The sequence below is a fragment of the Lottia gigantea genome (assembly GCF_000327385.1).
Source record: "Lottia gigantea unplaced genomic scaffold LOTGIsca_28, whole genome shotgun sequence".
Classification (NCBI taxonomy): Eukaryota; Metazoa; Mollusca; class Gastropoda; family Lottiidae; genus Lottia; species Lottia gigantea.
In genome coordinates, this window is record NW_008708898.1 from 1,372,933 (window position 1) to 1,400,123 (window position 27,191).

General features: G+C 30.8%; 1 protein-coding gene across 1 annotated transcript; it reads left to right on the plus strand.

Moving 5' to 3' along the window:
- Positions 1 to 8,921: 8,921 nt before the first annotated feature.
- Positions 8,922 to 26,081, plus strand: LOTGIDRAFT_118343 (hypothetical protein; the record flags this gene model as incomplete). Its single annotated transcript, XM_009056570.1, has 23 exons — positions 8,922 to 9,172; positions 12,581 to 12,709; positions 13,015 to 13,127; positions 13,267 to 13,485; positions 13,765 to 13,822; positions 14,300 to 14,444; positions 16,067 to 16,235; positions 16,925 to 16,957; positions 18,503 to 18,738; positions 18,909 to 19,079; positions 19,347 to 19,540; positions 19,779 to 19,929; positions 20,054 to 20,239; positions 20,851 to 21,077; positions 21,378 to 21,522; positions 21,730 to 21,903; positions 22,167 to 22,289; positions 22,593 to 22,859; positions 23,140 to 23,193; positions 23,413 to 23,550; positions 23,841 to 23,951; positions 24,148 to 24,418; positions 24,796 to 26,081. The coding sequence occupies 23 exons, from the start codon at positions 8,922 to 8,924 to the stop codon at positions 26,079 to 26,081; spliced, it is 4,851 nt and encodes a 1,616-aa protein (XP_009054818.1).
- Positions 26,082 to 27,191: the final 1,110 nt, after the last annotated feature.

A 27,191-nucleotide genomic window follows, 5' to 3' on the forward strand; every position in this document is an offset into this window, starting at 1 on the left:
TGTTTATAAGTTTCTAATATTAATATGTTATTCATTCATTCATTGGGTTAAATTTTAAAATTGCATATCAAAATATATTACAGATTCTGATTATTAAGATCATAAGTATTTTTTAGTTTATGGGAAGATCGGGAAGAATCGCATGCAATCATGTCGCTATCATTTTGATACTGGAAACAATGGCTATGGCCAGCATATCTGGACATTAATTTTGTTTTTCAAATAATCAATTATTTTTATGAGCGCAAGTTATTTAGAGGGTGTTTTTTTTTTCAGTTTATAGGTTTGAATGTTTTGGGGTATGGTGGGTAATTGTGGGTAATTGTCAATTATATCGTTGATCTTAAGGGTAAAGAGTAAAGAGGTACCGATGAATATTTTGAACCAAACAGCCATTCCGAACCTGTGCGCACACATACGTTGGTTACCGTTATTAGTCGTTACGAGTCAATATATCTTGACAAGACATTATAGAGTGGATTTCTTTTATAAGTGACAAAATATCATTCTTATCATTGGGTATTGCAAAATCATAGCATTATATTCTCCTCTATACACCATACAGGCTATTGTTAGACCATGTTAATTGAAATATAAGTATATATAAGACATACACGACCACGCTCCATTGCTTCTATTGTAAAATCTCTATTAGTTATATAGGCAATAGGTATAAATAAATAATATATACCAATATACATAGATCGATAGCCCCAAGATTTTTTTATCTTTAAAAAGTATGGAATTTAACAGGATTAAAACAAGACTATTCTCTTCGACGATGCATTGTTTTAATATTGATTAAAGTACAATAGAAGAAATTTATATCTTTAATGTCCTTTAATCCGGATCTATACTGTATTGTAGACGTTCGACTGTTCTTAGACGTCATTGGTTCATAACTAGTTAGAGCCTATGGTTGCCTTGCTACTGTAAATCGGATTTATGTACGCTACTGACTGTTAAGGTGTTCAATAGCGGATTTGGATTAAGCCTAAAATCACCTAAATTCCTATTTTGACAGTAGTGAATCAGTTGGTTTGTTATGGATTTGTTTTGGAGTTTCATTTCGGATACAGAATAATATACGTGTTGCGGATTTTTCTTGTCTGCGAATCGAAAGAATCGGTTTTATTATCTATTAAGATCGATTTCTACCTACTTGAGACCATGTCTTTGTATTGAAACTCACCAAGCGAGACTTAAAATAGTGTTAATTATTTACAAGTACTAACTAACAGTTTACTACCAATCAAACACAATCGTCATGCACTTTGTTTTTTCGACGCAGATCCGAGTATACCATCACGTCGAACTAGCCACGACAAGTTAGTTTTAAAGGAATAATATACAATTGATTACTAGTATATTTATTGTTTTATGAAAAATCTTCTAGCTCGGAGTGTTGTATTGAATGCTAACAAACGTTCTTGGTATATCGCGTTTTTACATGGCGGCTTGTAATCATATTTTATAACGGACTTGGTGATGGTGTTTTTAATCTGTGACGAATGTCTCAAGACAACGAAAAATCACATGTTTCTGAGGAAATGAAGGCAGGAGAACCGAACCAACAGGAAATTAGTGCTAGCCCGGAAAAATCTCAAAATTCTTCCCCGGTGAAAAATGAGGCTGAAACTACCGTTGTCGAGGAAATTAGTGCTAAAAAATCTCCGGAACAAATTGAACATGAGTACGACCAAGAAGGTGAGGAAATTCGGGACTCTATTCTCAGCAAATTGGTCAGTTTTAGAAAATTTACCAATGAATCTTATCAAAGACAAGTGGAAAAGGAAAAAGAGGAAAAGGTAAAGGCTATCGAGAAACAGGCTAAGGCCCAGGAAGCTCATCTTGTTGATGGACAACTGATTTTTGGTGACGAAAATGAAGACGAAATTGAAAAGCCAACGATTGACCCTGGGTTAGTTGAGGGAAATGTTTTACTGGATAGCTATGGTGTGTTCCCAACAGATTATATTGGTAAACCTCTCGAAGAAATTGATAAAGCAATCGTTGACAAGGTGAGGGCATTTTATTTTGAACTTATGTAAGAATAACATACATGGCTATGAAGTGTTGCGTAAAATGTAATAGATTCCCCAACACAGTACATACGAAACTCCCTCTTTTTAAGAGATAAAAATATCTTGATATAAACAAGGTTCCATTTAAACTAACCCCTAGACTTCCCCCTTTCCAACATTACAGAACTTGCCCGACACTGGATCTGGATCTCTATTTAAATCACAAGACAAGCCCTCCCTTTGAACTATTCATAGGGCATGCTTTCTCTTCAAACTAATCACTGGACTGGCTCTTCCTTTAAACTAATCATAGAACTGACTCTCCCTTTGAACTAATCATAGAACTGGCCCTCCCTTTAAACTAATCAAAGGAGTTTTTGTCCCTTAAAATTCATCATGGGACTGGCTCTCCCTTCAAACTAATCATAGGACTGACTCTCCCTTCAATCATATTACTGGACTGACTCTACCTTCAAACTAATCATAGAACTGTCTCTCGATTTAAACTAATCAAAGGAGCTTTTATCCATAAAATTAATCATAGGACTGACTCTCCCTTTAAACTAATCAAAGGAGCTCTTATCCATAAAATTAATCATAGGACTGACTCTCCCTTTAAACTAATCATAGGACTGACTCTCCCTTTAAACTAATCATAGAACTGACTCTCCCTTTAAACTAATCATAGAACTGACCATCCCTTTAAACTAATGAAATGAATTTTATCCCTTTGAATTCATCATAGGACTGGCTCTCCCTTCAAACTTATTACTGGACTGGCTTTATCTTAAAACTAATCAAAGGACTGACTCTCACTTTTAACTAATCACTGAACTGGCTCTCCCTTTACACTAATCACAGGATTGGCTCTCCTTTCTAACGAATCATAGGACTGACTCTCTCTTTAGACTAATCATAGGACCGTCTCTTTTGAACTTTTTGAAGCTCTCCCTTCTAAATAATCACAGAACTGTCTCTTTGAAATATTAATCATAGTACTTGCCCTCTTTAAACTTATCATAGGGCTGTCTCTCTCTAAATTAATCATAAAACTGGCTCCCCCTTCTAACTAATCTTATGACTGGCTCTCCCTTCAAACTAATCATAAAACTGGCTCGATTCTAACTAATCTTATGACTGACTCTCCCTTCAAACTAATCTTATGACTGGCTCTCTCTTCAAACTAATTTCTTTTCATTCAACTACTTGCTCTCGAATAGTCACCAACATTTCTTGCTTTTGAAGCAAATGATATAACATGTATAAGGTGTTCAAATTGAAGAACCCAAGAAACATCTGAAGATTTGTAGATTATTTACTTTCTGAAATGGAAGCAGGGTTTACAAACCTAGTAACAAGCTTGTTGTTTCCCTAAATAAAGAATCATAGTTATAACATATAAATGTCTTTTGTCAGAAGAACATCCACTGGGGAACTGTTAACAATGTATTATTTATGATCAACACTATGACAACACTATTAAAACCCTGATCTTTAACTGAATTTTGTACGATTGCATTGGGAAATAATTAATAATTGTTGATTGCCTTTCAGACAAGCATATTGTAAGGCTATTAAAGAACACAAACTTCAAGGCAAACATATATTAGATGTTCATTCTGCAACATTCTTTGCTCTGATGACTCAAGTTCTGATGACTTTATCATGTAAAAGCTGTTCCAATCATAGTAATTACTGTACCAGCTTATTTTGTCTGTTCTAATTTTCTAAATGATTTGAATGGTCATCTGACAGGAGATGATGGTCATCATTTGTCTGCATCATTTACATTTATTTGGTCAACTCAAGGTTCTTATTTCAATAATGTCAAGTGGTGCCTGATACAGTTAACTCAACTGTATGCAGTTTTATTGATAATATCATAATTTACAGATAGAATCAGTTGAACACAACAAATGGAAAAAACGTTTCAGATTCAGATTGTTTGAATTACTTTTGATGCAATTTGGTAGTAGACAAGGCTTTATTTTCATATATACTACCATCTGTGGCTTTAACTAGTTTTTTTGTTGACATATTTGAATCCTAGAGGGTATTAAATATTTAATTAGATAAGACAAGGTAAGGATATCAGTAGAGTCTAGTACTGTCTCTCTGGTAGTCAATCAAGCAGCACCAGACCCCAGTGAATTACTTTCTGTGGATGTGAAGTAAAATAGATGAAGGCTGCCTTTTTTAATTGGTTTACAATCTCCCCTGTTTAAGATACTCTTAGGCCCTGGTTCACAGTTTTTTGTGCTCTTTGTATTCTTCCACCCTTCTCTCCCATGCTAACTGTAAGCAAAATGATAAGTTGGATTAAGTCACAAATGCTTCACACAATCCTCTTTTATTATCATTGAGCCAGAAAATTGAAATTTGGCAATTCCTATCATATTCCTATCAAATTCTATCATGCACAGTTCACTGCAGTTTGAGATTTTAGGAATTGAAATCTGACTTTGATTTGAAACCTTGAGAGACAAATAGCTATGTCATAAGGAGCCAAAAAATCATTGTTATGTTATTGATCATAACATGTTTGAAATTAGTTTTACAGATTTTTTATCCAGCTAGTCTGAGTAATTGAATGATTAATTATTGAAATTCAATTAAATTTGAATGTTACAATGTGGTCCAAGTAGTTAATTTCCTACTTTAATTTTAATGTCATGGTGGGGTGTTATTTCTCAAATGAACTACAGACTTTTTAAAGACAGTCTGTCATAGAAATTGAAATATCTGAAAAGGTTCTAGAAGGATTGTTTAAAAGTTCATAGTTTACCCAAATTTTGGTTATATTCAAGGAAACAAGGAAATATTTAAAAACTCTAATAAAAAAGTTTCTGAAAGTCATAAGCTGGCACTCTTTTCCCAATCTTCTTGTGTTTATATTTTAAGTTGTTGCACATAGATTTTATAACAGACCTTGTAATGTATCTTTCAGGGCTTCTGTCCGTCAGTCAATTTCCTGAAAAACTTTCCAAATTAGAAACAATGTCATGTTGTTTGTTTTAGTGATTGATCTTTGTTTCGTGGAAAAAACAATGATGGTTTTTAATTATACATTTGAAAGAATTATCCTGATGAGATTAAGTTAAGAAAGAAGTTAACACAAAAGTCCACACCTTTCCTGAAAATGAACAACACAGATACACATAATCTTTAAGAATATATTGATTTTTTAATATTTTAATTTCAAAACAACACAGAATATGTGTTGGTTTTTGCCCTTTCTATTGTAAAATTTGAAATCAACTATTTACTTGCTGAAATATCAGACTTTTTTGTTAACATATGATATATTCTTAATGACAGTGAATCAGTGTTTTACTTGTACTGTATTTGGTTTACCTTGAGTAATTTTTTGCAACCCTCCAGAGTAGCACTCTGCTACTTTTAATCTGAATTGTTGAATTTTCTCCAAAACAGTTATATTTTTATTTAGTTTCCATTTTGTGCTTTTGACATTAGGTAAAACTTGAATGATCCAACAAAGTTTTTTTCTGCTATTTATCAGATTTGATGGTATTTTTACTACAATCTGTATTTTAGTAGGTATGTGATATTGTATTAACTTCAGTGAATTATTTTGAATAGATTACAAAATAATACCATATTACAAATTCCACATAATATCACTATAAAACCCATTGTCTTATTCCCTACTTAAACCATTTAGGTCTTAATTGTGTAACCCTTATAAACAAGAGATTATTAGCCTGGTATCTCAGGTTGTTAATCCCTTACCAATAATCTTATATAGCAATCTATAATTAGATTAACACAAACAAACAACAAATTTATCTTGAATATATATTTGATTTCAATTTTCAATTGGTGTCTCATGGTGCATTTTCATGACTTTTTTTTTTAAAAAATTCCAAATATTGTAGGGCAAAGACATGCATAAAACAAAGTTTTTTTTTTCTTTTTTGGTCCTCAACATTGTGTACTCACATATGAGCTATTGACTAAATTGTCTAAATGGGGTTATATAACATTCAACATTTACAAAAATAAAGTCTGAAAGTTAAACATGGATTTCTTATCAAATTTATGAACATGAGCATGACCTACAGACCAAAATCGAGCTTGACTTGTCTGTTCTGAGGTTTAACAGCACTCAGGTTGACTTGATGGCTCAGGTGAATGAGCAGATGTTTGGTGTGGTCATTAATTAAACCTCAGGCTTCTGTTTATGGTACCATTGTGTTTTACTGTTAATATATTAATCTTACTGACTAATAATAGGTCTAACAATTCTCTTTCCAGTCACAGCTTGCTCAATAAACCCTAATTGATGTCTATTGTTCATGTAACAATAAGAAAATGTTAAATAAATCTATTTTATTAGTTTTTATAGGCCCACGTTATAATTATATTGGAAACTGTAAAAGTTTGCCATTTTCTTGCAAACTGCTGAAAAAAAGTCACCGTCCAAATAGTTCTGATGTTAGTCCACAAAACTTTTGGCCTTGAGAATAAATGAGACCCAATGATTAAAACCTATAAGGAATTTTCAGAACTTAAGTTTTTTACCAATTACACAATCTTATTGTAAAAAGAACATTTAGAAGATCTCCTTGTAATATCCAGATCTAAGAAGTGATGTTTTTTTAAGCTTAATGATAATTTTTAATATAATAATCTATATTGATTTTAAATTCACACTAGCTGTGTCTATTCTTCTCTATTTCCATTCCTAGACTTTTACTTATATTATATTTATCTTCTCCTTATTGCTTTAAAAGCATCAGTATTCTTTAAGTGCTGGTATTTCAGATGAAGAGTCTAGGTTATTAGTCATTTTTGAAAATTGCCCAGTTTTCTTCAATGTCAATGACCATGAAAAAAACAAAGATTTCTCTTATGGGAAACAATACTGCTTTATACAGCTAAGTCTGCATCTGATGGTTCTGTCTTTGCAACAAATGATAAAATCCATACATAATAGATAATAGTGATGGGCATTGAAAACTGTACTTTATCATAAGGTGATGGGTGTTGAAAACTGTACTTTATCATAAGGTGATGGGTGTTGAAAACTGTACCGGTACTTTATCATAAAGTGATGGGTGTTGAAAACTGTACTTTATCATAAGGTGATGGGTGTTGAAAACTGGACTTTATCATAAAGTGATGGGTGTTGAAAACTGTACTTTATCATAAGGTGATGGGTGTTGAAAACTGTACTTTATCATAAAGTGATGGGTGTTGAAAACTGTACTTTATTATAAGGTGATGGGTGTTGAAAACTGGACTTTATCATAAAGTGATGGGTGTTGAAAACTGTACTTTATTATAAGGTGATGGGTGTTGAAAACTGGACTTTATCATAAAGTGATGGGTGTTGAAAACTGTACTTTATTATAAGGTGATGGGTGTTGAAAACTGTACTTTATCATAAAGTGATGGGTGTTGAAAACTGTACTTTATCATAAGGTGATGGGTGTTGAAAACTGGACTTTATCATAAAGTGATGGGTGTTGAAAACTGTACTTTATTATAAGGTGATGGGTGTTGAAAACTGGACTTTATCATAAGAAGATGGGTGTTGAATGTTTACAACAGGCTTCAATATATCACTGCCAGATCAATATATATTCTTAAATCCCAGCAGCATATTCAATTTCTGATCAAACATAAATTTGAATTAGATGTTAAATTATTATGGTGTATGCCTGTAAGATTACTATTGATTTACATGTAGACAAAATAAAGTGATTAATTAAACATAATATTGATTATTAATCACCTAGTCTGTAATTAAACACTCTTTACCTATTTCTCAACTTTCTTTATTATTATAAATTAGCCATTTTTACACAATTTTTTTGTTTCATTGTCCAAATCAGTGGAGTTAAAAATGAATATCATACTTGTAACTGTTAATTATTCCAAATCCAGAGAAAAATTCATGTAATTAGTATTGAATTGAACACAAACATTTTCAAAGTAACGTTATATTGAGTAGTATTCCACAATTTTGTACTAAGAAAATATATTGTGAAACTGCAAAAAGTTACAATAGAATTTCTCTTAAGTGGTGAAATGCTTTACTGCACTGAGCATTTGATAAGCATAATAATTTTTCTAACAGAACATACTGCAATGAACAATATAACAGGTATCAGTAAAAATAGACCATCAATGAGATAAAGGAAGGGCTCCATTATTTATCTGTAGGTTTGAAAGAAGAAAGTAATTCTGGAATTTTTCATGATATTTTTTGTTTGAAATACAGATGTTTTATATGTCTGATGTTTTAGTTAGACATTTAGTTTTTAGTTTCATTGTCTAAATTAAGCAACTAGAATGGTCTTCACTCATTCAGGATAAAAACCAAAACCTGAGACCTTCATAAAACTAATTGTATAGTCTTATCAGGTGTGCCTGGTTTTATTCTTCTCTACAGACCATTGTAGACTTTATTTTGAAGCATGCTACAGAAATATGACCACTGCAAACAAACTATTGAGGAAATAGTTAAAGGAAAAGTTTCTATTTAAGTCAATTCTTTTATCTGCTCCATCCTATTTGGTTTGTTTTGAGATTTTTCAGGAAGGCATTCTACTTACATGGCTTTATGTTGCCATTATTTATAGTTTATTTATCTCAAACAAGGTTGATGTACTTGTAGATTGTCTGTTTATTACATTGCTTTAAGATATCAATCTGTCCACATATTTTATATGATTATCACCAATAGGTTACATTATAGCTATTGAAGTCAATCTCTACAGTATGTTCCTCCAACCTAGTCTAACACTTATTAAAACACCATTTGATGATTACAGAGACCAGTGTTGGTGATACCACTCTGCAACTGGGTTAATCAGCATCTTTTTATTTGTCTGTCCATATAGCTAATCATTACAGTTAAAATAGTTCTAAATGATATTATGTGATATCTTTTTCCTTTTTTTACAGACATTTGTTGTGATTGCCAAAAGATTTAAAAAGAAGTTCATCTACCGATTTTCATCTACCAGTGCATTTTTCCTCCTTCCTCCATGGAATCCATTACGACAGTTAGCTGTTCGGATAGCTACCAACCAATTTTTTGATTATTTTGTTATATTAACAATTATTGTTAACTGTGTTTTTATGACTATGCCTGATCTCCAAATCACTGAAACTTTAGAGTAAGTATCAACTTATTTTTTTTCTTAGAGAATATGTACTGAAAGCCTTTATTTTCAAATTTGTGCATCATGCCACCCATGTTACCATAATCACGTTATGATATTAATTCTAATTGACAGAGCTCTTGTTTTCAAACAACATTCAAAAAACATTTTAGATAGCAATACATCATCAGACCAGCTAATTTTGAATTTGTGTATCACAATTAGATAAATTAGATAATTATTGTGAACTGGTAATAAACTAAAAGACTTGTTGATTTCAAAATTATTTCAAATGATCAAATATCTGCTTGAAACTGAATCAGAAAATATTATTAAATCAATAGCCTGAATAGTTGTGACTTTTGTTTATTTTTACAATTTTCAAATAATCATGAATGTGGTAATTTCCTGCTTTAAAGATGGGTTTTATGATAAATGGTTAAATTTCCCGAGAGCTAATTAAAGCTAACTAATTGTGGAGTTTTTTAAGAGAGGTTTTATCTCTTTATTAAGTTAATGACCTTTCAGTTTGTTTCTTAACTCTATAATATATATTATACAAGTATGTCTCACTATGATATATATTATACAAGTATGTCTCATTATAATATATATTATACAAGTATGTCTCACTATGATATATATTATACAAGTATGTCTCATTATAATATATATTATACAAGTATGTCTCATTATAATATATACTATACAAGCATGTCTAGCCATATTATATAGTATACAAGTATGTCTCACTAAAATATATATTATACAAGTGCGTCTGACCATATCATATATTATACAAGCACATTTCACTATAATATATATTATACCAGTATGTCTAGCCATATTACATATTATGCAAGTATGTCTCACTATGATATACATATTATACAAGTATGTCTAGCCATATTATATATTATAAAACCTTATACAAGTATGTCTTACCATAATATATATTGTATAAGTATGTCTGACCACCATGGATCTGTGAGGTAGACACTAGCTTGGGGAAGGTCCAAGGTTCAATTATGTTTTTAGATTAAGTTTTTCAAACTGGTTTCTTGTGTCAGTTATGTAGTAACTAACATTGAAGAAGTGTCTAGTCATTGGGATGTAATAATAAACCAAAGTCATGTTTACTGCATACATTGTTGCATGTTAAAGATCCTTCAACAGTTAAAAAATTGTAACAGAGTAGCTAACAATGCTTGAATGACCAAATTTCCCTCATTACACACTTCATGGCATTGACTGTCTTTAATAGCTCAATCACGTGCAAAAAAGAATGACTTTGAACTCTTTTTCATTTCTTATCATTTGTTGTCATCTAAATCATGCTGAATTTGAAGTCAATACACATGATAAAAAGATGAAGGAGTCTCAGTGATAGAAAGTTCCGTCCAATGTTATTATAAGTCTGAAATATTTTGACCTTTATAATAGGCTGTGAGCCCTGAAAAAAATGGCTGATGGCAATCGTTACTAAGCTATAGGTTCTTATTATCATTGTTTATTGTTCCGAGCTTTCTTTGTTTCTGACGCTACAGAGAAGGTCATTGTTTTTATTCCACCACTGATTAAAATATTATACCTCAGGCTTAGTGAAGACTATACGAACGAAACATAACAGAAATATACCAAATACATAAGGTTGGATTCCTTATAAGACCATTTGGTTTTAACTGAAAATTTATTGCCTAATAAAGGAACTAAAGATAATAGAAATATACCAAATACATCAGCAAAAATGTCACAGAATATTTCAATATTTTAAATTAAATATAACCATCCACTCTTTGATTCCTTAACACAAGGAAAATTCTGCTTCCCTTTAGTAAGCTGAATGATACCTTATAAAACTTTTATGTTTTGAACTAAAAATCTATAGCTAAATGTGCTAATTAGGAGATGTAATTTTATAGATGGCGATAATTTATTTAGATAATTCAAGTTATTGATAAATATTTTTCTGATCAAACTGATTAAATTTGAATATATTTTAGTCTGCTAGAAATTTAAACAACAAACCTCTTCATGCATTTCAATTTAATTAGTCCTAGGAGTGCTAGTCTATTGTTGTTCTGCTATCTTATATTATGCAGATAAAAACAAAAGCCCTTTCATTAATAAGAATAATTATGACAAGCCAACTTTAAGTTTTCCACATCAAATAAGGATTATAAAATATTTGTTCAGAAGTAATAAGTTGACATCAAAACCTGTTTACTCCATTCATTGATTGTGCAAGATATTATTAATTTCAAGGGCGATTCCTGGTACATTTTCATTAGTCCTGGAATCAGCTAAGGAATAAATGATGCGTCCTAATAGCTAACTCTTATTGAATGATCCATGCAATTTGAAGGACTTATTTCATATCTACCTCAGTTAGTTTGGTAAGCTTATGGACTTCCAATTCCCAGTTGTTGCTCGTTACATGTTGGTTGGTTTTTGTGAAATTCTCACACCAATTAGCAACTGATAAAACACTTGTAGACAAATACAGCAGCTAAAAATTCCTGACTATTCAGAATCAAAATGACAAATTGACGTCAAGCAACTATAGTTAAAAATAAAACCATTGATAAACTTTTACTGTAAGATCAATAAAGAAATATTGCTATTGTTTCTTCTACAGTTCCTTTCTAATTTTAATAAGCCTTGTTCTAGAATCAGTCAATAGAATCGAAATGGTAAAAAGGTTATTTGATTTGTAATCTATAGTTAATGGTTAAGATATTTGCATAAACTGAATATAAAATAGTTGAATTTCTTCTGTAGTTAACAATATTGATATCAAGTAACTTTTATTCCTATTTATTATTCTTGTTAAACATTATTTATTCATTTTATTACAATATTTTCCTTGTCTAATTTTGGATTAACACATGTGAACATGTGGGGAAGCAAAAATTCCAGCTTCCTTCAGTTTTCCTTACTTGTGAGATATATAAAAATTGGTTTATTGGGAAGAGGTGGGGTAGTTTCTGTTCAAAATTTTTCTGTGGGTGACCTCACTTCTCATCCAGGATCTGACAATGAGACACATATTATTCTAGATCCTAAAAATATGAACCAATCATATGCTTGATTCATTACAAGATTTACTCAATTTTATGTCATGAAGACACTTTTATGTGTAGGCTATGTTATTAATATGACTACATTACAATAACAATATATTGTTAGTAATATTTTCAAGGTTTTTTTTTTTTATTGTAATAAATTATGACAACTTTTGAAGGTATTGGAACATTATTCAACTGAACACGAATTAACAAAAAATATTGTTAAATCATGGATGGCAAGTGAAAAAATATGAACATTTAGATACCAACTGGTCCCTTAAAATAACATAGTCAATGTTACCATGTCCATCACTGATATAGATCAGTGCTAATTGATAGATGTTATCTATTTCAGGTATATATTTCTTGCTATTTATGTAGTAGAAATGTTGATTAAAGTAACAGCTAGAGGATTTATTATTGATAAATATACCTATTTACGTGATGGATGGAATTGGTTGGATTTTATTGTAATTGTTTTAGCGTAAGTATCTGCTGATAGCTCAGCTTTTACCTTTCCTCTTTCGGTGAAATATATCTCCTTTAACAATCATTGGACAATTGTTAAGATTCATCATCATCATCATCAAAATTATCAGCATTCCAAGAAGTTTGGAATCATCCTTATTTTGGTCAGAGTCATCAATGTTATTCAAGTCTTTAGTATCAACATCTGAATCATCAGCTTCTTCTGCTTCTTAGTGTTCATGGTACCTTTTCAGTAAAATTGAAGTTTTCTATATTATTCAAAGTTAAACATCTTAAATTAAGCAAATTCTTTCATTTCAGGTTTGTAACAATTTTAATTCAGTTGATATATCCAGATTTATCAATTGGTAACCTTCAAGTTTTACGAACATTCCGAGTTTTAAGAGCTTTAAAAACTGTTTCCATTGTACCTGGTAAGTTTGCAGTTTATCTCTAGAGATAATTTAGAATTAAGATTGATTAAAATGAACTAACGTTCTTATTGCAGTCCTACAAATCTGAAATGAATTACTCAAAATGAGTCAATTAAATGATTATTTTTCTTTACTGCAGGGTTAAAAACTATTGTCAATGCCTTACTAAGAGCTTTCAAGATGTTGATAGATGTCATTATGTTGACATTTTTCTGTTTGATGGTGTTTGCCTTATTTGGATTACAAGTATACCAGGGTGTTTTACGGCATAAATGTGTTTCTGATTTACCATTTGATCCTAATACCACCACACCAGAGACCTACGATACTCTGTATGCCAATCATATCAGGAACATCAGTAAGTTTCTTTGATTTTTTAAATGAACCATTTTCTTATGATGTTAGATTTTTCATATTTAATTTCTTTTATGAATGTTAGGATTGCTGGTGTTATTACAGCTCTTTAGTGCAGTGTTTTAAATATTGGAAGCACATCTGTTTGAAAACTGAGTCTGATTGGTCTGACTCTAGTCCATTTAATATCTGCCAAAAGGTGACCATCTGAGACCATATAAGAGTCAATATGTTTCAGATTTATCAATCAAGTAAATGAACAATAAAATTTGTATAATTAAAGGTAATTGGTATGGTGAACCCAATGATTATATGTTATGTGGTAATACATCTGGTGCTGGGTAAGATTGATTTCTGTCACATTTTTAGTTCAGGGATGGTCCTGTAATTTCTAGTTTCACAAGTTAGTAACAGTTAGTAATGAACAGCTACTATTTATAGTATGACTTTTGATAGGATTGCTGACACAGTTCTTTTAGAGACTTTGAAACAAATATGTCTCAGTCTAGACACTTTCATGAACATGTTCTTCTGGATATCCTGCTAGAAGCAAGATTCACAAAAATTAATGCCCCGTTCATTTGATGGGTCAGTCAGTAACATTGATTTAATTAATTAATCAATCAGATGATTGAAATATCTGAGTTTTCTGACTTAATTATGAGAGTCATGACCAAAAAACTTGCTTTTTGGGTCTGCGAGCGGGGTGGCTGCCCTCTCTGCACCCCCCCCCCCCCCCTCCCTTTGGTTCCGCCAATGCTCTAATCAAGTAAGATTTCATTGTAAGCTCTATAATGCATTAAGTCTTGTATTTTCAGAGGATGTCCTGAAAACTTCACCTGTCTCCCTGATATTGGTGATAATCCCAATTATGGATATACAAACTATGATAATTTTGGCTGGGCAATACTAAATGCATTTCAACTGATTACACTTGACTTTTGGGAAGATAACTATGATAAGGTAAGTCTTGTTATACCCTATAGGTTGGCTCACTGCCATGTTTTCAGTGTAACAATAATAAGTGTTAGAACTGTTGGTAATAGTTGACAATATCCATATTATAGACATTCTCAAGGGGGAGATTTCTCAGGTTGTTGAAAAATGTTTGATTTAAACTAAGGTTGGATGAGCTTTTTCCTCTGCTTGAATCCTTTATTTTAATGGATTTAGATTTTGCTTTGTACTTCTCATTTGAATTTGCACGACTTGTTTAATGTTGTCAATACTAGTTTGCTAGAGGCATTTATTACAATACAAAATGCTATTCTTACAATTGATTTTGTCTGCTTGACTTCATTTTCCCATAGCCTACATAGTTAATTTGTATTTTTTAACAATTTAGTAAATATACTCAATTACCCTTAATAGCATTGTTTGATTTTACACATGGGTGGAACTATCATAATATAACAGTTTCAAATATCATTTATATAATAGAGGCTTCTATATATTGATATCAATAAATGATTTGTCATTGGCTTTTTAATCCCTACATTTCTGAATATACCATGTGACCTGTAAATTACCTCATTTATAATATAAAGCTAAATAAAGGTCAAGTCTGAGAAAAGGTGAAAATGAACACACCTTTAATCCAGCTTTTAATATAAAATCTATTATTCATATCATAATAGTTTATGTCCATAGTTCTTGTTTGTATAATCTGCCCTGTGCCACAATGAAATATTGAAGATCTATCACAGGTTTAGCTTGCAACACAAGATTTGTTATATGGCTTCATCCGAAACTTTTCACATCACCCTCACCATGGCTAAAATGTCTTGGGTTGAAACTGATCCGTCAAGTTAATTTTAGTGGAATTATACAAACTAAATTATATCTATGAATTACTTCATTAAGAGATTAAGTTGTCAAAATTAAATTGACTGTATTCAGGCAAATTCTTGTAGTTATTAGATAGGTTTCCATCCCTTTTAAAGGTTTGTTGATTTCATAACATTGTTGGCAATATGGCAAATTTCACCAACAGTTATATATTCTATTCTCAAAGGCCTCTTTATTATTTAACTGTCTTCTTACAATTGATTGAGAACAAAAGTCAGTTTTGTTAACTATACAATCAATTTGTTAACTCATTCAAAATGTCTGTATTCTGGTTGCTAGGCAATGAAAAATTTCTTTTGCAACAAGTGCATGCTTTCAAGGGCACTGACATAATATTAAGCAAGTATTCACTATAGTTGAAATTTGGGTCATTCCTCTTGTCATTGTAAAAAACACATGTACTATTATGTGACAGGTATTCAAATAAGACCTAATGAATACAATTATTATAATATGTGAACTCTCTGAAAGTTGACAAGAACTACATTCTAAAAGGATGCATAGGTGCACCTCACCAATTATCAAAATAACTCATCATTCTAGAACAAAAGATCCTTTACACCAACACCTGGCTACCTCTGATAGTATTTCACCATCAATGATATAACATTATTATTTGTTCCTTCTTATTTTTGTTTATAAAACTAATGACTATTTATTTTCGTAGTTCCATGTCCTGTTCTATTTCACTATGGCATGAATACATCCTGGACAAAAATGACCTTGTATAATTTCAGGTAATAAGAGCCAGTGGACCATGGAATGTTGTGTTTTTTATTCTGGTAGTATTTTTTGGATCATTTTACCTAATCAACCTAATGTTAGCTGTAGTAGCTCTATCCTATGAAGAGGAAGCAGAAAATGCTGGCAAGGTAAACACAATGTACACTAATGAAAAAGAGGCTTGTAATTTCAATCAAGTTACTATGGGATAGAATGGTTGGGAAGAAAGTATAAAAACATCCATAGTTTACAAAGATAAGAACTAACTAGGTTCTTGAGAACCCCTTCTACCATCTAGTTCTTTGCCAAACTTCTCAGCATTTTTTCGTATTCATTTACAACTAGATCCATTGAAATCATGAGGTCACATGATCTAAGTGGTCTTTGTATTATAAAAAATTTGAAAATTGTCTTTACATGAGATCATATTAAAAGAAAAGTAAGTTTTGTTTGGGAAATAGCTTGTCAAAAATTGTTCAAATTGTAATCATTATCAGGAACACACATTTTTATCACACTAGCATCAAAATTAAAGACATTTTTCTATTGTATTGTTTGCTACATGAAAACATATTTTGTTTTATAGGAGAGAGAAAGAGAAAGAGCTAGTGAAAAGAAAAAGAAACCTAATTCATTATATGATGTAGCTAGAATGAAAGTAGCCACCAAACGAAAACAGGGCACGAAGACAGGGATAGGAAATAAAGGGCCACAACTCACTAAAAGACGTGAGTCAAACTGGCCCAAAATAGCATCATCAAACAAATCACCTCGATTATCACAGAACCCTAATAAACCATTGGTGAAAAAACCTAGCAAAGATAGTGGATTCTCAGAAAACACTAAAGGTATCAAAGCACCTGTTGGAAAAGTTTTAAAACATCAAGATAGTCGTCAGAGTTTACGTCATTATGAAGACTGTGATGTCATGAGTAGTACCACATCAAATAGTTCTGAAGGTTTAATGAAGAAGAAGGATGCTCTTAAAAAGATTCTCATCAAACAGGATAGTGGAGGAGTAAGTATGATACTGTGAATTGTGTCTTGTGTTAGCTAGTTGAACTGTATAAATAGCTTAGTACTAATTTAATAACATGATACCATTACTTTAACTACATGTATAATTGTTACATAAACTATCTAATTTCAAGCCTTGGTTAAAGGGACAGATATTTTGCTGTATAATAAGACGAATCTGTCACTTTAACACAAACTCTAATACTAAACATTTCATTTTCTATATTAATGTCACATTTTCTTATTTGGCCCAAGGAAAATGGAAAAATGGAAAATATGTTTTGGTTTTGCTTTCATTGAGAACTTTCTTCATACTTATACAATATTTACCTCTCTAATTTACAGGAAGGGTTAAAAGTAAGTGTGTATAATTTAAGGGGTTGTGATTTTTAACTTGATATCTCCCTGATACTTAGAATTTCTATGTTTTTATACCTGATCTGATATTTAATGTTGTAAATGTCTACCTGTCTATGTTTTGGTTTGATAACTAATATTAGTTTGAAATATTAAACTGATTGTTGAAACTATGTTGTCAGTTTATTTGTTTGAGTGTGTGTTAACCTTATATATTTTCTTCTCTTAACTTGAGTTTTTAGCCAATATTTTAAGCTTATATCTGGCCACATTTTTCATATTAAGCTTTTATGATTTAAAGATGGAATCTAAACTTGTTAGAGTCACAACACGGATTTTGAGCTTATTAAAGTCACAATTTTGAGATTTTTGTTTACAAATCGAATCTTGTCTATTTTCATATTCCATTCTCTGATTTTGAGCTCTATATGTGAATTAAAAGACACAATCATACTTTCTCTTTTGATCTAAAGTCACTGTTTTATTATTCTAGGATTCATTATTAAAAAAATTTCTATTGTTTAAGCTCAATGATATTTCAATTTCAATTTGTGATCTGTTTTCAAATCTTGTAAGGTTTCTTGTTATTTTTTCATTGTTCCAATTTCTGGATCAAACTGACGTAGCAGTTCCAGATATACCATATTCTAATGAAAATATTTGGACTGATTACAGGTATCATCATCATGTGTTATATTAGAGAGACAATCTACATTAGGTGAAGGCAGTATGATATCAGATGGCAGTCAGGATACTTCAGTTTATATTGTAAAACGTAAGTTTCAAATTTTGATTGAGTTTATGCTAGATGTTATTTTATGATATATTTATTTATTTATTTCGTTCTCAGCTTTTCCAAAGTTAATGAATTTTCTCCTACTACATTTCACATTTTGAGATATTATCTTTTCATAAAGCTTGGAACAAACACAATAAATTGATAAAAAATGAAAATATCTTGCTGAAATTCTGGGATATACTTTTTATGTTAGGGGTTATATTAATGTTTTTAGGTTTATAAATGATTTTGGAATTAAATATTTTTCCAATTTAATTTGTAGCTGATGAGTTAGAAGATGATGCTATGAGCTATGATGGACAACTGGTAGACAGAAACTGTAACATTTGTAGCTCCTGTTGTCGATGTTTTGTCCCATGGATCAAATTTCAGAACATAATTCACAGATTTATCACTGACCCTCTATTAGATTTATTTATAACTCTATGTATATTGATGAATACTATTATAATGGCGTGTGAAAGTCATGAAATGTCCGAAACCACCCAGGAAACCATCAGAATCTCAAATTATGTAAGAATTGATTATTTCTAACAGTTTTTTATAAATTAACAATAGATCTTCATATGCTGTTTGGGATATTAATAAGCATTACTGGCTTTGAAAGGGATTTGATTTAGATTTCTAAAAGTGCCCAAATTTTACTCATTTCTGTAAAGTACTATTTTTATTTCTCATTTCAGGTTTTTACGTCTGTATTTACATTAGAGGCTATTTTAAAAATTATAGCCTTATCAAAGTATTATTTTGCCTCTGGTTGGAATATATTTGATTTTGTTATTGTATTAGCCAGTTTAATAGATTTAGGATTAGAAGATATTGATGGTCTTTCTGTCTTCAGAACATTTCGATTGGTAAGTTTCACAATCCTGTATTCACAACGCTTTGTTTTTATTGGCCTGTCATAGCAGCTTTCCCCAATCCTGACACCATGATTTCCTGTCTTAGTAAAGTATGTAAGAGGATATGAAGCTCTGTTTTGCTTTGATAAAAAGTGTTAAGCTTTCATTGGATGGGCTGTATAAGTCCTATAGAATGCAGAAAAGTAAAACTGAACAACCAAATTCACCTTTTACCCAACTTTTACCAATATCAATGTAAAATATATTTTTATTTTGTAGTTAAGAGTGTTCCGGTTAGCTCAGTCTTGGTCTACCATGAGGATTTTAATATCTATTATTGTCAATACATTTGGTGCACTGGGTAATCTTACTGTAGTCTTGTTTATCATTATATATATCTTTGCTGTAACTGGATTACAACTGTTCAATAGGAGTTATACTGCTGATAAATTTAGTCCTGATGGAATTCCGAGGTAGGCTGTTGATGCTATTTTAAATATAGTTGTTGACTAGGGGCAAATCAGGCGTTGAACAAATAAAATATTGAACCTTTAGCTTATAATTATTCAACTTGTAAATGATATATGAGTATCTGTTGTGGTCACAGAACAAATGGCTTGATTGACTTTTATAAAACAATATGAATCTGTTTTATGTTTTATATGACTGAATGATTTGTAAATGTAAGACTGTAAATGTTGTATATTTAAGGTGGAATTTTAGTTCGTTTTTCCATGCTGCTATGATGATATTTCGTGTATTATGTGGAGAATGGATTGAGCCTCTGTATGATTGTATGAGAGCAGAAGATGAACTGTGTATGTTGGTGTTTTTACCAGCTCTAGTACTAGGTAACTTTATGGTGAGTAATTTTCTAATTTCAGTTTTAATCATCAATATTTTGTTAAATGTAAAGTATTTCTTCAGTTAATTCAGTTAATTCATTTTGATTTTCTTACATATTTTTCCTTTGTAATAAATTTCAGGTACTGAATCTGTTTTTGGCCTTGTTACTCAATGCATTTGCGACAGACTCACTAAATAAACATAAAGAATCCAATAAAGATGATACATCAAGGTTTAAATTGGCGTTTCATAGAATTAAACACCTGTGTTGTTGTTGTTTACCTGGTAATAGTAATGTGGTAAAACCAGATGAACGTGGTGAAGAGGTTCCACCTGAGAAAGGTAAGCATAGTTCTGGCATTTATTGAGATTGAGCTTAAGCTTAAGAAGAGAGTCAAGCATCCATTCATCAATTTTACAATATGATCATCTGACCAAGATTAGAACAACTACCATTTTTGATGTCTGCTGATAAACATATATTCCAAAAATTTAAAATTCAGAAAAAGCTAACCAACAATATAATTTAATCTACAATTGTTATAAGTTCCTTTTTCAACTATCAGAAACCCAGCCTACATCTCATTACCTCTAGCCTCTTGATGGATATTACATCCAAAGTAACCTTAAGGCAAATTATTCAGGTGTTTGAAGAATGGATTTTTTAAAAATCATAAGTAATATTTAAATATTGAATTTTTCTTTATTAGTATCAGAAAATAAAAGTGATTATAAATCAGTAAGTAATGGAGATATAAAACCTATTAAAGAAGAATCAGAGAAAATGTCGAATGGTGATGTCTCGTCTAAAAAGGTATTGGTTTTTTTTTGTCTCAATATGAAATAACATGATATTCAAATAATATCACAAAACCAGTTATAAAATATATATTGGTCTCAACAAGTTTTGACATTAATAAGCTTTTTTTAAAATTAGGATGTTATTGGTCAATTTGAGACGTCAGAAAAAAGAGATAAGTTTGCTGATTTTGGTAAAGCCTTAGATGGAATGAAGAAAGAGGTAGATTTAGAGAAAGGAGAAAAGAAAGATGATGGAGATAAAGATGTAGATGGTCTTGAATTAGGTGATACAGCTGAGGATCACAAAGAAGGTGAAGAACCTCCAGAACTGCGAGATTGTCTGCCATTGTGTTGTACTAAAGGGTATGGATACTTATGTTTATTAGTTTTTATGATGGATGACACTGATCATACTGTCAATAATTCCTATCTTCAAAAGGTTGCCCCCAATTACCTGTCAATTAAGTACATTTTCTTCAATTGATTGGCTTACAGCCTGGGATAGATTATAACCATAAGAAAAAAAGAAACATCTATGCTAAGAAAGAGATCACTGTATCATAACATTGGGATATTCTAGATGTAAATTTTTTGGAGTAGATCTTTATAATAGCTTTTTAATAATGTAAGTTATATATTTATTTATTTTTATTTTCTCTTCAGAATATCTTGTAGTAAAAGTTTTGATCCAAGCACACCATTTGGTAAATTTTGGAAGAGAATGAGAGAAGCATGTTCTAAGATTGTGGATAACAAGATATTTGAATATGGAATATTATTTGTTATATTTGCTAGCAGCGTCACTTTGGTAAGCCATTTGAACTATGTGAACTATAACAATCTTAAGATAACTGAGGGTTACAAGGTTACAAAATATCAATGACATATAAGTCATAATTAAAACCATTTATTTGAGCCTCACATACAGTTGATTGACTAACAGTAAACACATTTACAATAAATATTTGATACAAAAAATGATATACTAATGTGAATATTTTGTATTATTTGGCAGGCGTTTGAAGATGTGCACCTAGAAGAAAACCAGGAATTAAAACTGGCTCTGTATTATCTCAATATTATATTTTGTGTGATATTTGTTGCTGAGATGTTGTTTAAATGGTTTGCTTATGGTTTATGGAAATATTTCACCAATTTCTGGACACTGTTAGATTTTCTGATTGTCTGTGTAAGTTCTAATCTTACCATAAAACTTTCTGTTAAGATACAAATTCAAATTTTTCTACCAAATCTTCTGTGAAAAAGGAAAAGAACACATTAGTTGTTCTGATTTGATATGACAATTCCAGTTTCACTTGTTTCTAGTTTCCATTTGCTAGTCATTTTACTGAGGTATTTATTTTTATACAACAATATCTGAAGATATTTTTCAATTTATATACATATCCTCAGGAAATCTTATATATTTGAAGTTTTGAATATTTTTTTCAGATATCTGTAGCTAGTTTGATAGCTGAGTCATTAGGAATCAGTAATTTAACAGCTTTTAGATCCTTACGAACATTGAGAGCTTTACGTCCACTCAGAGCTATCTCACGATTACAAAGTATGAGGGTAGGTCTATATATTATATTTAATTATTCTCTGGATTAATTTTATGTAGACTGTAAACAGCTGACTAGTCTGAGGTTGCATTTAGGAATTTGTTATGTGTTAATTTTCTTAAAGAATTTAGGGCATATAAGAACAGGGGCCTCGCTCTGCTTATTCACGTCTGTGACAAATGAAATGATTTCTAATTGACTTACAAAGTTTCCCCACTGCATACTTCATCAAATACCCTTCTACATAAACACAACCAGATGCAGAATTGAATGAACTAAGAACTGAAATATAATTATATATACTATATTTCAGATTGTGGTAAATGCGTTAATGAGAGCTATACCTGCTATATTTAATGTCTTTATTGTGTGTATGGTGTTTTGGTTGATATTCAGTATAATGGGTGTTCAATTCTTTGCTGGCAAGTTCTATAAATGTGTTGATGGAAATGGTGAAATCCTGTTGAACACAGTAGTTCCAAATAAAACAGAATGTCTAAGAAACAGTAACTATAAGTGGAAAAATTCCAATGTTAACTTTGATAATGTTTTACAAGGTTATCTAGCTCTATTTCAAGTGGTAAGTAATGTGTTTCTATATGTACCATCAGCAGTCAAATTCTACCAGCATTCTCATTTAAGGGATTCTGTCATAATATAAGTTATCTTAATCCATATTGCTATTATGACATCTGATTCTTTTACAATTTAACTTAAGGCACATTCTGTTAACACCAAATATACACCAATAATGTATATCATTCAGAAACTTATTTCATCATTACCCAAGATATTCAAAGAAATCCTCTTTGGAGTGCTCCTCAACTTTTAAAAACAGTGTCAAATGTTTTTGATTTCAGGCAACCTTTGAAGGCTGGATGGAAGTCATGAGAGATGCTATAGATTCAACAGAGGTAATTTTATTAGTCATAGGATCAGAACTTTTATGCAGTTGAGGGAATTGGATTTTTCTAAAGCATTTGATTACCCAGCAAGTGGCAAACAATGACAAATTTAGTTATGAAAGTCCTTGCTTGAAATATTGAATACAAATGTTTATTTGCAAATGGTACAATATATCTACTCTTTATAAAATTCATTTTTGAATTGCTCAGTGTTTTTTATAATTTTAGGTGGATGTGCAACCAAAGTTTGAAAATAATATTTATTATTATTTATATTTTGTGGCGTTTATTATTTTTGGATCGTTTTTCACTCTAAATCTGATTATTGGTGTTATTATTGATAATTTTAATGTTTTAAAGAAAAAGGTAGGTTTGATATTCTCTATATTTATGTTTGGGTGCCTTATTTATCTATATGAATTCACAGGATAATAATTTTATTTGTTGGTTTTACGCAGTTACGTTCATGAATTTAAAACTCAAATCAGGTTAACCACTTGAAGTGATGTTAACTCATAATTCTGTGCTTACATGGATTTCGGATTACCATTTTAAGATACGAATTTGCTTTTGTCAAATCTGTACTTATTATTAATTTGTGTTTTGGTGTGACATTGTGTACAAGAGTTGATATCATATATGTAATATATTAACAGTATGATGGAAGTTATCTAGATATGTTTTTAACACCAAATCAACGGAATTATTATAATACTCTGAAAAAATTAGGAAATAAGAAACCTCAGAAAACTATCAAGAGACCTAAGGTAAGTTGAAATTTTGGAACATTGGAACAAACAGATTGTTGATTTATCTGTACTTTGTAGTTCATTGACACATGAAGCTTGTTATCACTATATCTTGGCTGACAGTTTAGTTTGAATCTTAAAATATTATTTAAGATGTAACAAATTGTTCCATTTAGATAATCTATCTTTATATTCTTATCTTTGTATTTTTCAGACCAAGTTCCAGGGGTTTTTCTTTGATATAGCCACAAGTAACAAGTTTGAGTTATCTATAATAGTGATTATATTTTTAAATATGATAACATTAGCTATAGAATCTTATAAACAATCTGATACTATTAGAGATGCATTAAAAATTCTCAACATTATCTTTACTGTGATATTTATATTGGAATGTATGATCAAATTGATTGGAATGAGATGGCACTATTTCAGACAATTCTGGAATGTCTTTGATTTTATTATTGTCCTACTTTCAGTGACAGGTAAATTATTTTTTTTTATTTTTTGTTTCTTCCTGTCTAATTTAAGAAATGATCAATTATTTTTTCTTAACTTTTTCCAAAAGTCTTTTTAAATAAGACTATTGATAATTCTAAAGCACAATCAGAGCAAAAAGTCAACAAGCAAATTCATTGATGCAGTTATGAGCAAGAATATGCAAGATGATATAAATGACAAAGCAAGGTGTTTCAAGCCTTTTCTGCATCCATAAAGATGTATTTCTGTCTTCAGAGGCAAGCCTCTTTCAAGCACACAACTTACTGGATTCAACTAGCAAAAATCTAAGCTTCATTTGGTAGTCTTTCACCAATTCTTCTTTTTTAGAGATCTTCAACAAAGATATTTTTGATAATTTCAGGTTTGATATTGGATGACCTTCTAGCTGGGGTGTTTGTGACACCAACGTTACTGCGTGTGGGGCGTGTTTTTAGAATAGGCCGTGTGTTACGTTTAATCAAAGCTGCTAAAGGATTACGAAAATTGTTGTTTGCGTTAATTATATCGTTACCTGCTATTGTAAATATTGGAGCCTTGCTAGCATTAATTATGTACATTTATGCCATTTTGGGAATGTCGTCCTTTAAAAACCTGAGGGTTTCTCCCATGATGAATAATGACATTGTCAACTTTCAAACATTCGCTAACAGTATTATTTTATTGTTCCGTTTATCAACATCAGCTGGCTGGAATGAAATCTTAGATCCATTATTAATAGAGTACCCAGATTGTGATCCTGATACAATAGAATTATCAAACGGACAGCGAATAAAGCAAACATATGGTGAATGTGGGATACCATGGCTTGCTATACCATATATGGTAACATATATATTCATAGCCTATCTGGTGATTATTAATATGTATATTGCTGTGATTCTGGAAAATTTTAATCAGGCTCATGAACAAGAGGAAGTAGGAATAACAGAGGATGATTTTGATATGTTCTATGTTGTATGGGAGAGGTATGATCCTCTGGCAACACAGTTTATAAAGTATGATGTGTTGTCAGACTTTTTAGCTGATCTGGAAGAGCCATTAGGAATTCCAAAGCCCAACGAAATAACAATTGTTGCTTTTAATCTTCCAATAGTTGAGGGTGACAAACTTCATTGCTTGGATATATTAATGGCGCTTGTGAAAAAACATTTAGGTTCTGTGGATGAAACAGAGGAATCAAAAGCTCTTCATAAGAAAATGGAGACTAAATTTGGAGATATATTTCCATCTCGTGTAATGACGGTGAAAAAATCAACGACAATGCAGCGCAAAAAGGAAGATGTTGCTGCAAGAACTTTACAACGATGTTGGCGTAGCTTTAAAACACAAAAGGCACTAAAAAATATTACAAGCTTGGCCATGCAACAAAAAACAGACATTGCAAACCAAGCGTCTCAATCCCGTGCTAACAGTATTATTAGTTTAGGCAGACGTTTAAGTAACGCCCTAAACACATTCTTTCATTCATCAAGACCAAGTAGTGCCCTGAGCCGCGTTAGTTTAAAAAGTAACACCTCCCACCACTCCTTACAGCCAATCAGTAAAAAGAGTAATATAACGAACACTTTAAAAGTGCCGTCCATAAATACATTATACTCCTCGGGGACCACGTCACCACCAGGGGATACACAAGACTTGTATTTATAAATAACTAGTGTGTACAAATATAGTGGACAAGTATTTGTTTTTGTTATTATTTATTTTTAAATGATGATATTTTGAAACTGAGATTCCATATCCTCTGTGGTATAAAAACAATTTTTGTTTTATTCAATGAGTTTTTATGAAGAGTGATTGAGTATATTTAGAATTGTATATCTTTTTTTTGTGTAGCTTATTAAAAATGTTACAAAAAAACATGTAGCATGCTTAATGGTTGCCCTGTCTGACAATCTAGTATGCTACTGATGTGGACTTGATGTTTATATAATTATTTCTTTGATCCACTTCTACTAGTTTTACAACGCCGTAAACAATGCACAAGATCTGCATCATATTTTTTTCAATGCTTTGTGCCAAAATCTTACTTGCCTAAAAGTATCCTTTCTAAGCCTTTTTTTATACTTGTACCAAAGACATCCTTTCTTTTTTAAAGGTGACCGCACATTTAGAAAAGGTACTAAGATTGGTGAAAAATTGCTTAATAAGATTAAATGCTAAAAACCTACATTTTTTGCAATATCATGGCAAAATAATCTTTAAAGCATACTAACAATAACCAACTTCTTGATTATTTCATCCTGATAGGGTACATATTATTGACAATGATAGAAATTTTTCAAGAATTACTGGAGACGTAAGAAGTGCGCGATATATTCACAATTATACAGTATATGTTATACAAATGCTATTAGAAATTCATTGGAACCATAACATTTAGATATAACAATAAGTTTGTGTAAATAAAAACTGTGATATTTATTTTTAATAAAAATTTAGATAAAATCAGAAAAAAAATTATGTGATATTTTGTTATTTTATCAAAATACTCAAATTTTATCTCAATCATTATCTCCTTTTTTTTTTTATCACATTTTAGGGTTTTATATTAAAAGTGTGAAATGGCACAATATTATTCCAAGTTTATTTAGCTCTTTACATTCCAAATATAGAATGTGAAGTAAGTTTAAAAATTATTTTGTGGTTTGATCCCTCACTTACCAGGTTATGATAATAATAATAGATTGTAAATATTTTTTATTAATTAATGTAAAAAGATATTAAAATGTTAATTTATTGTTGACATGGTGATACCAT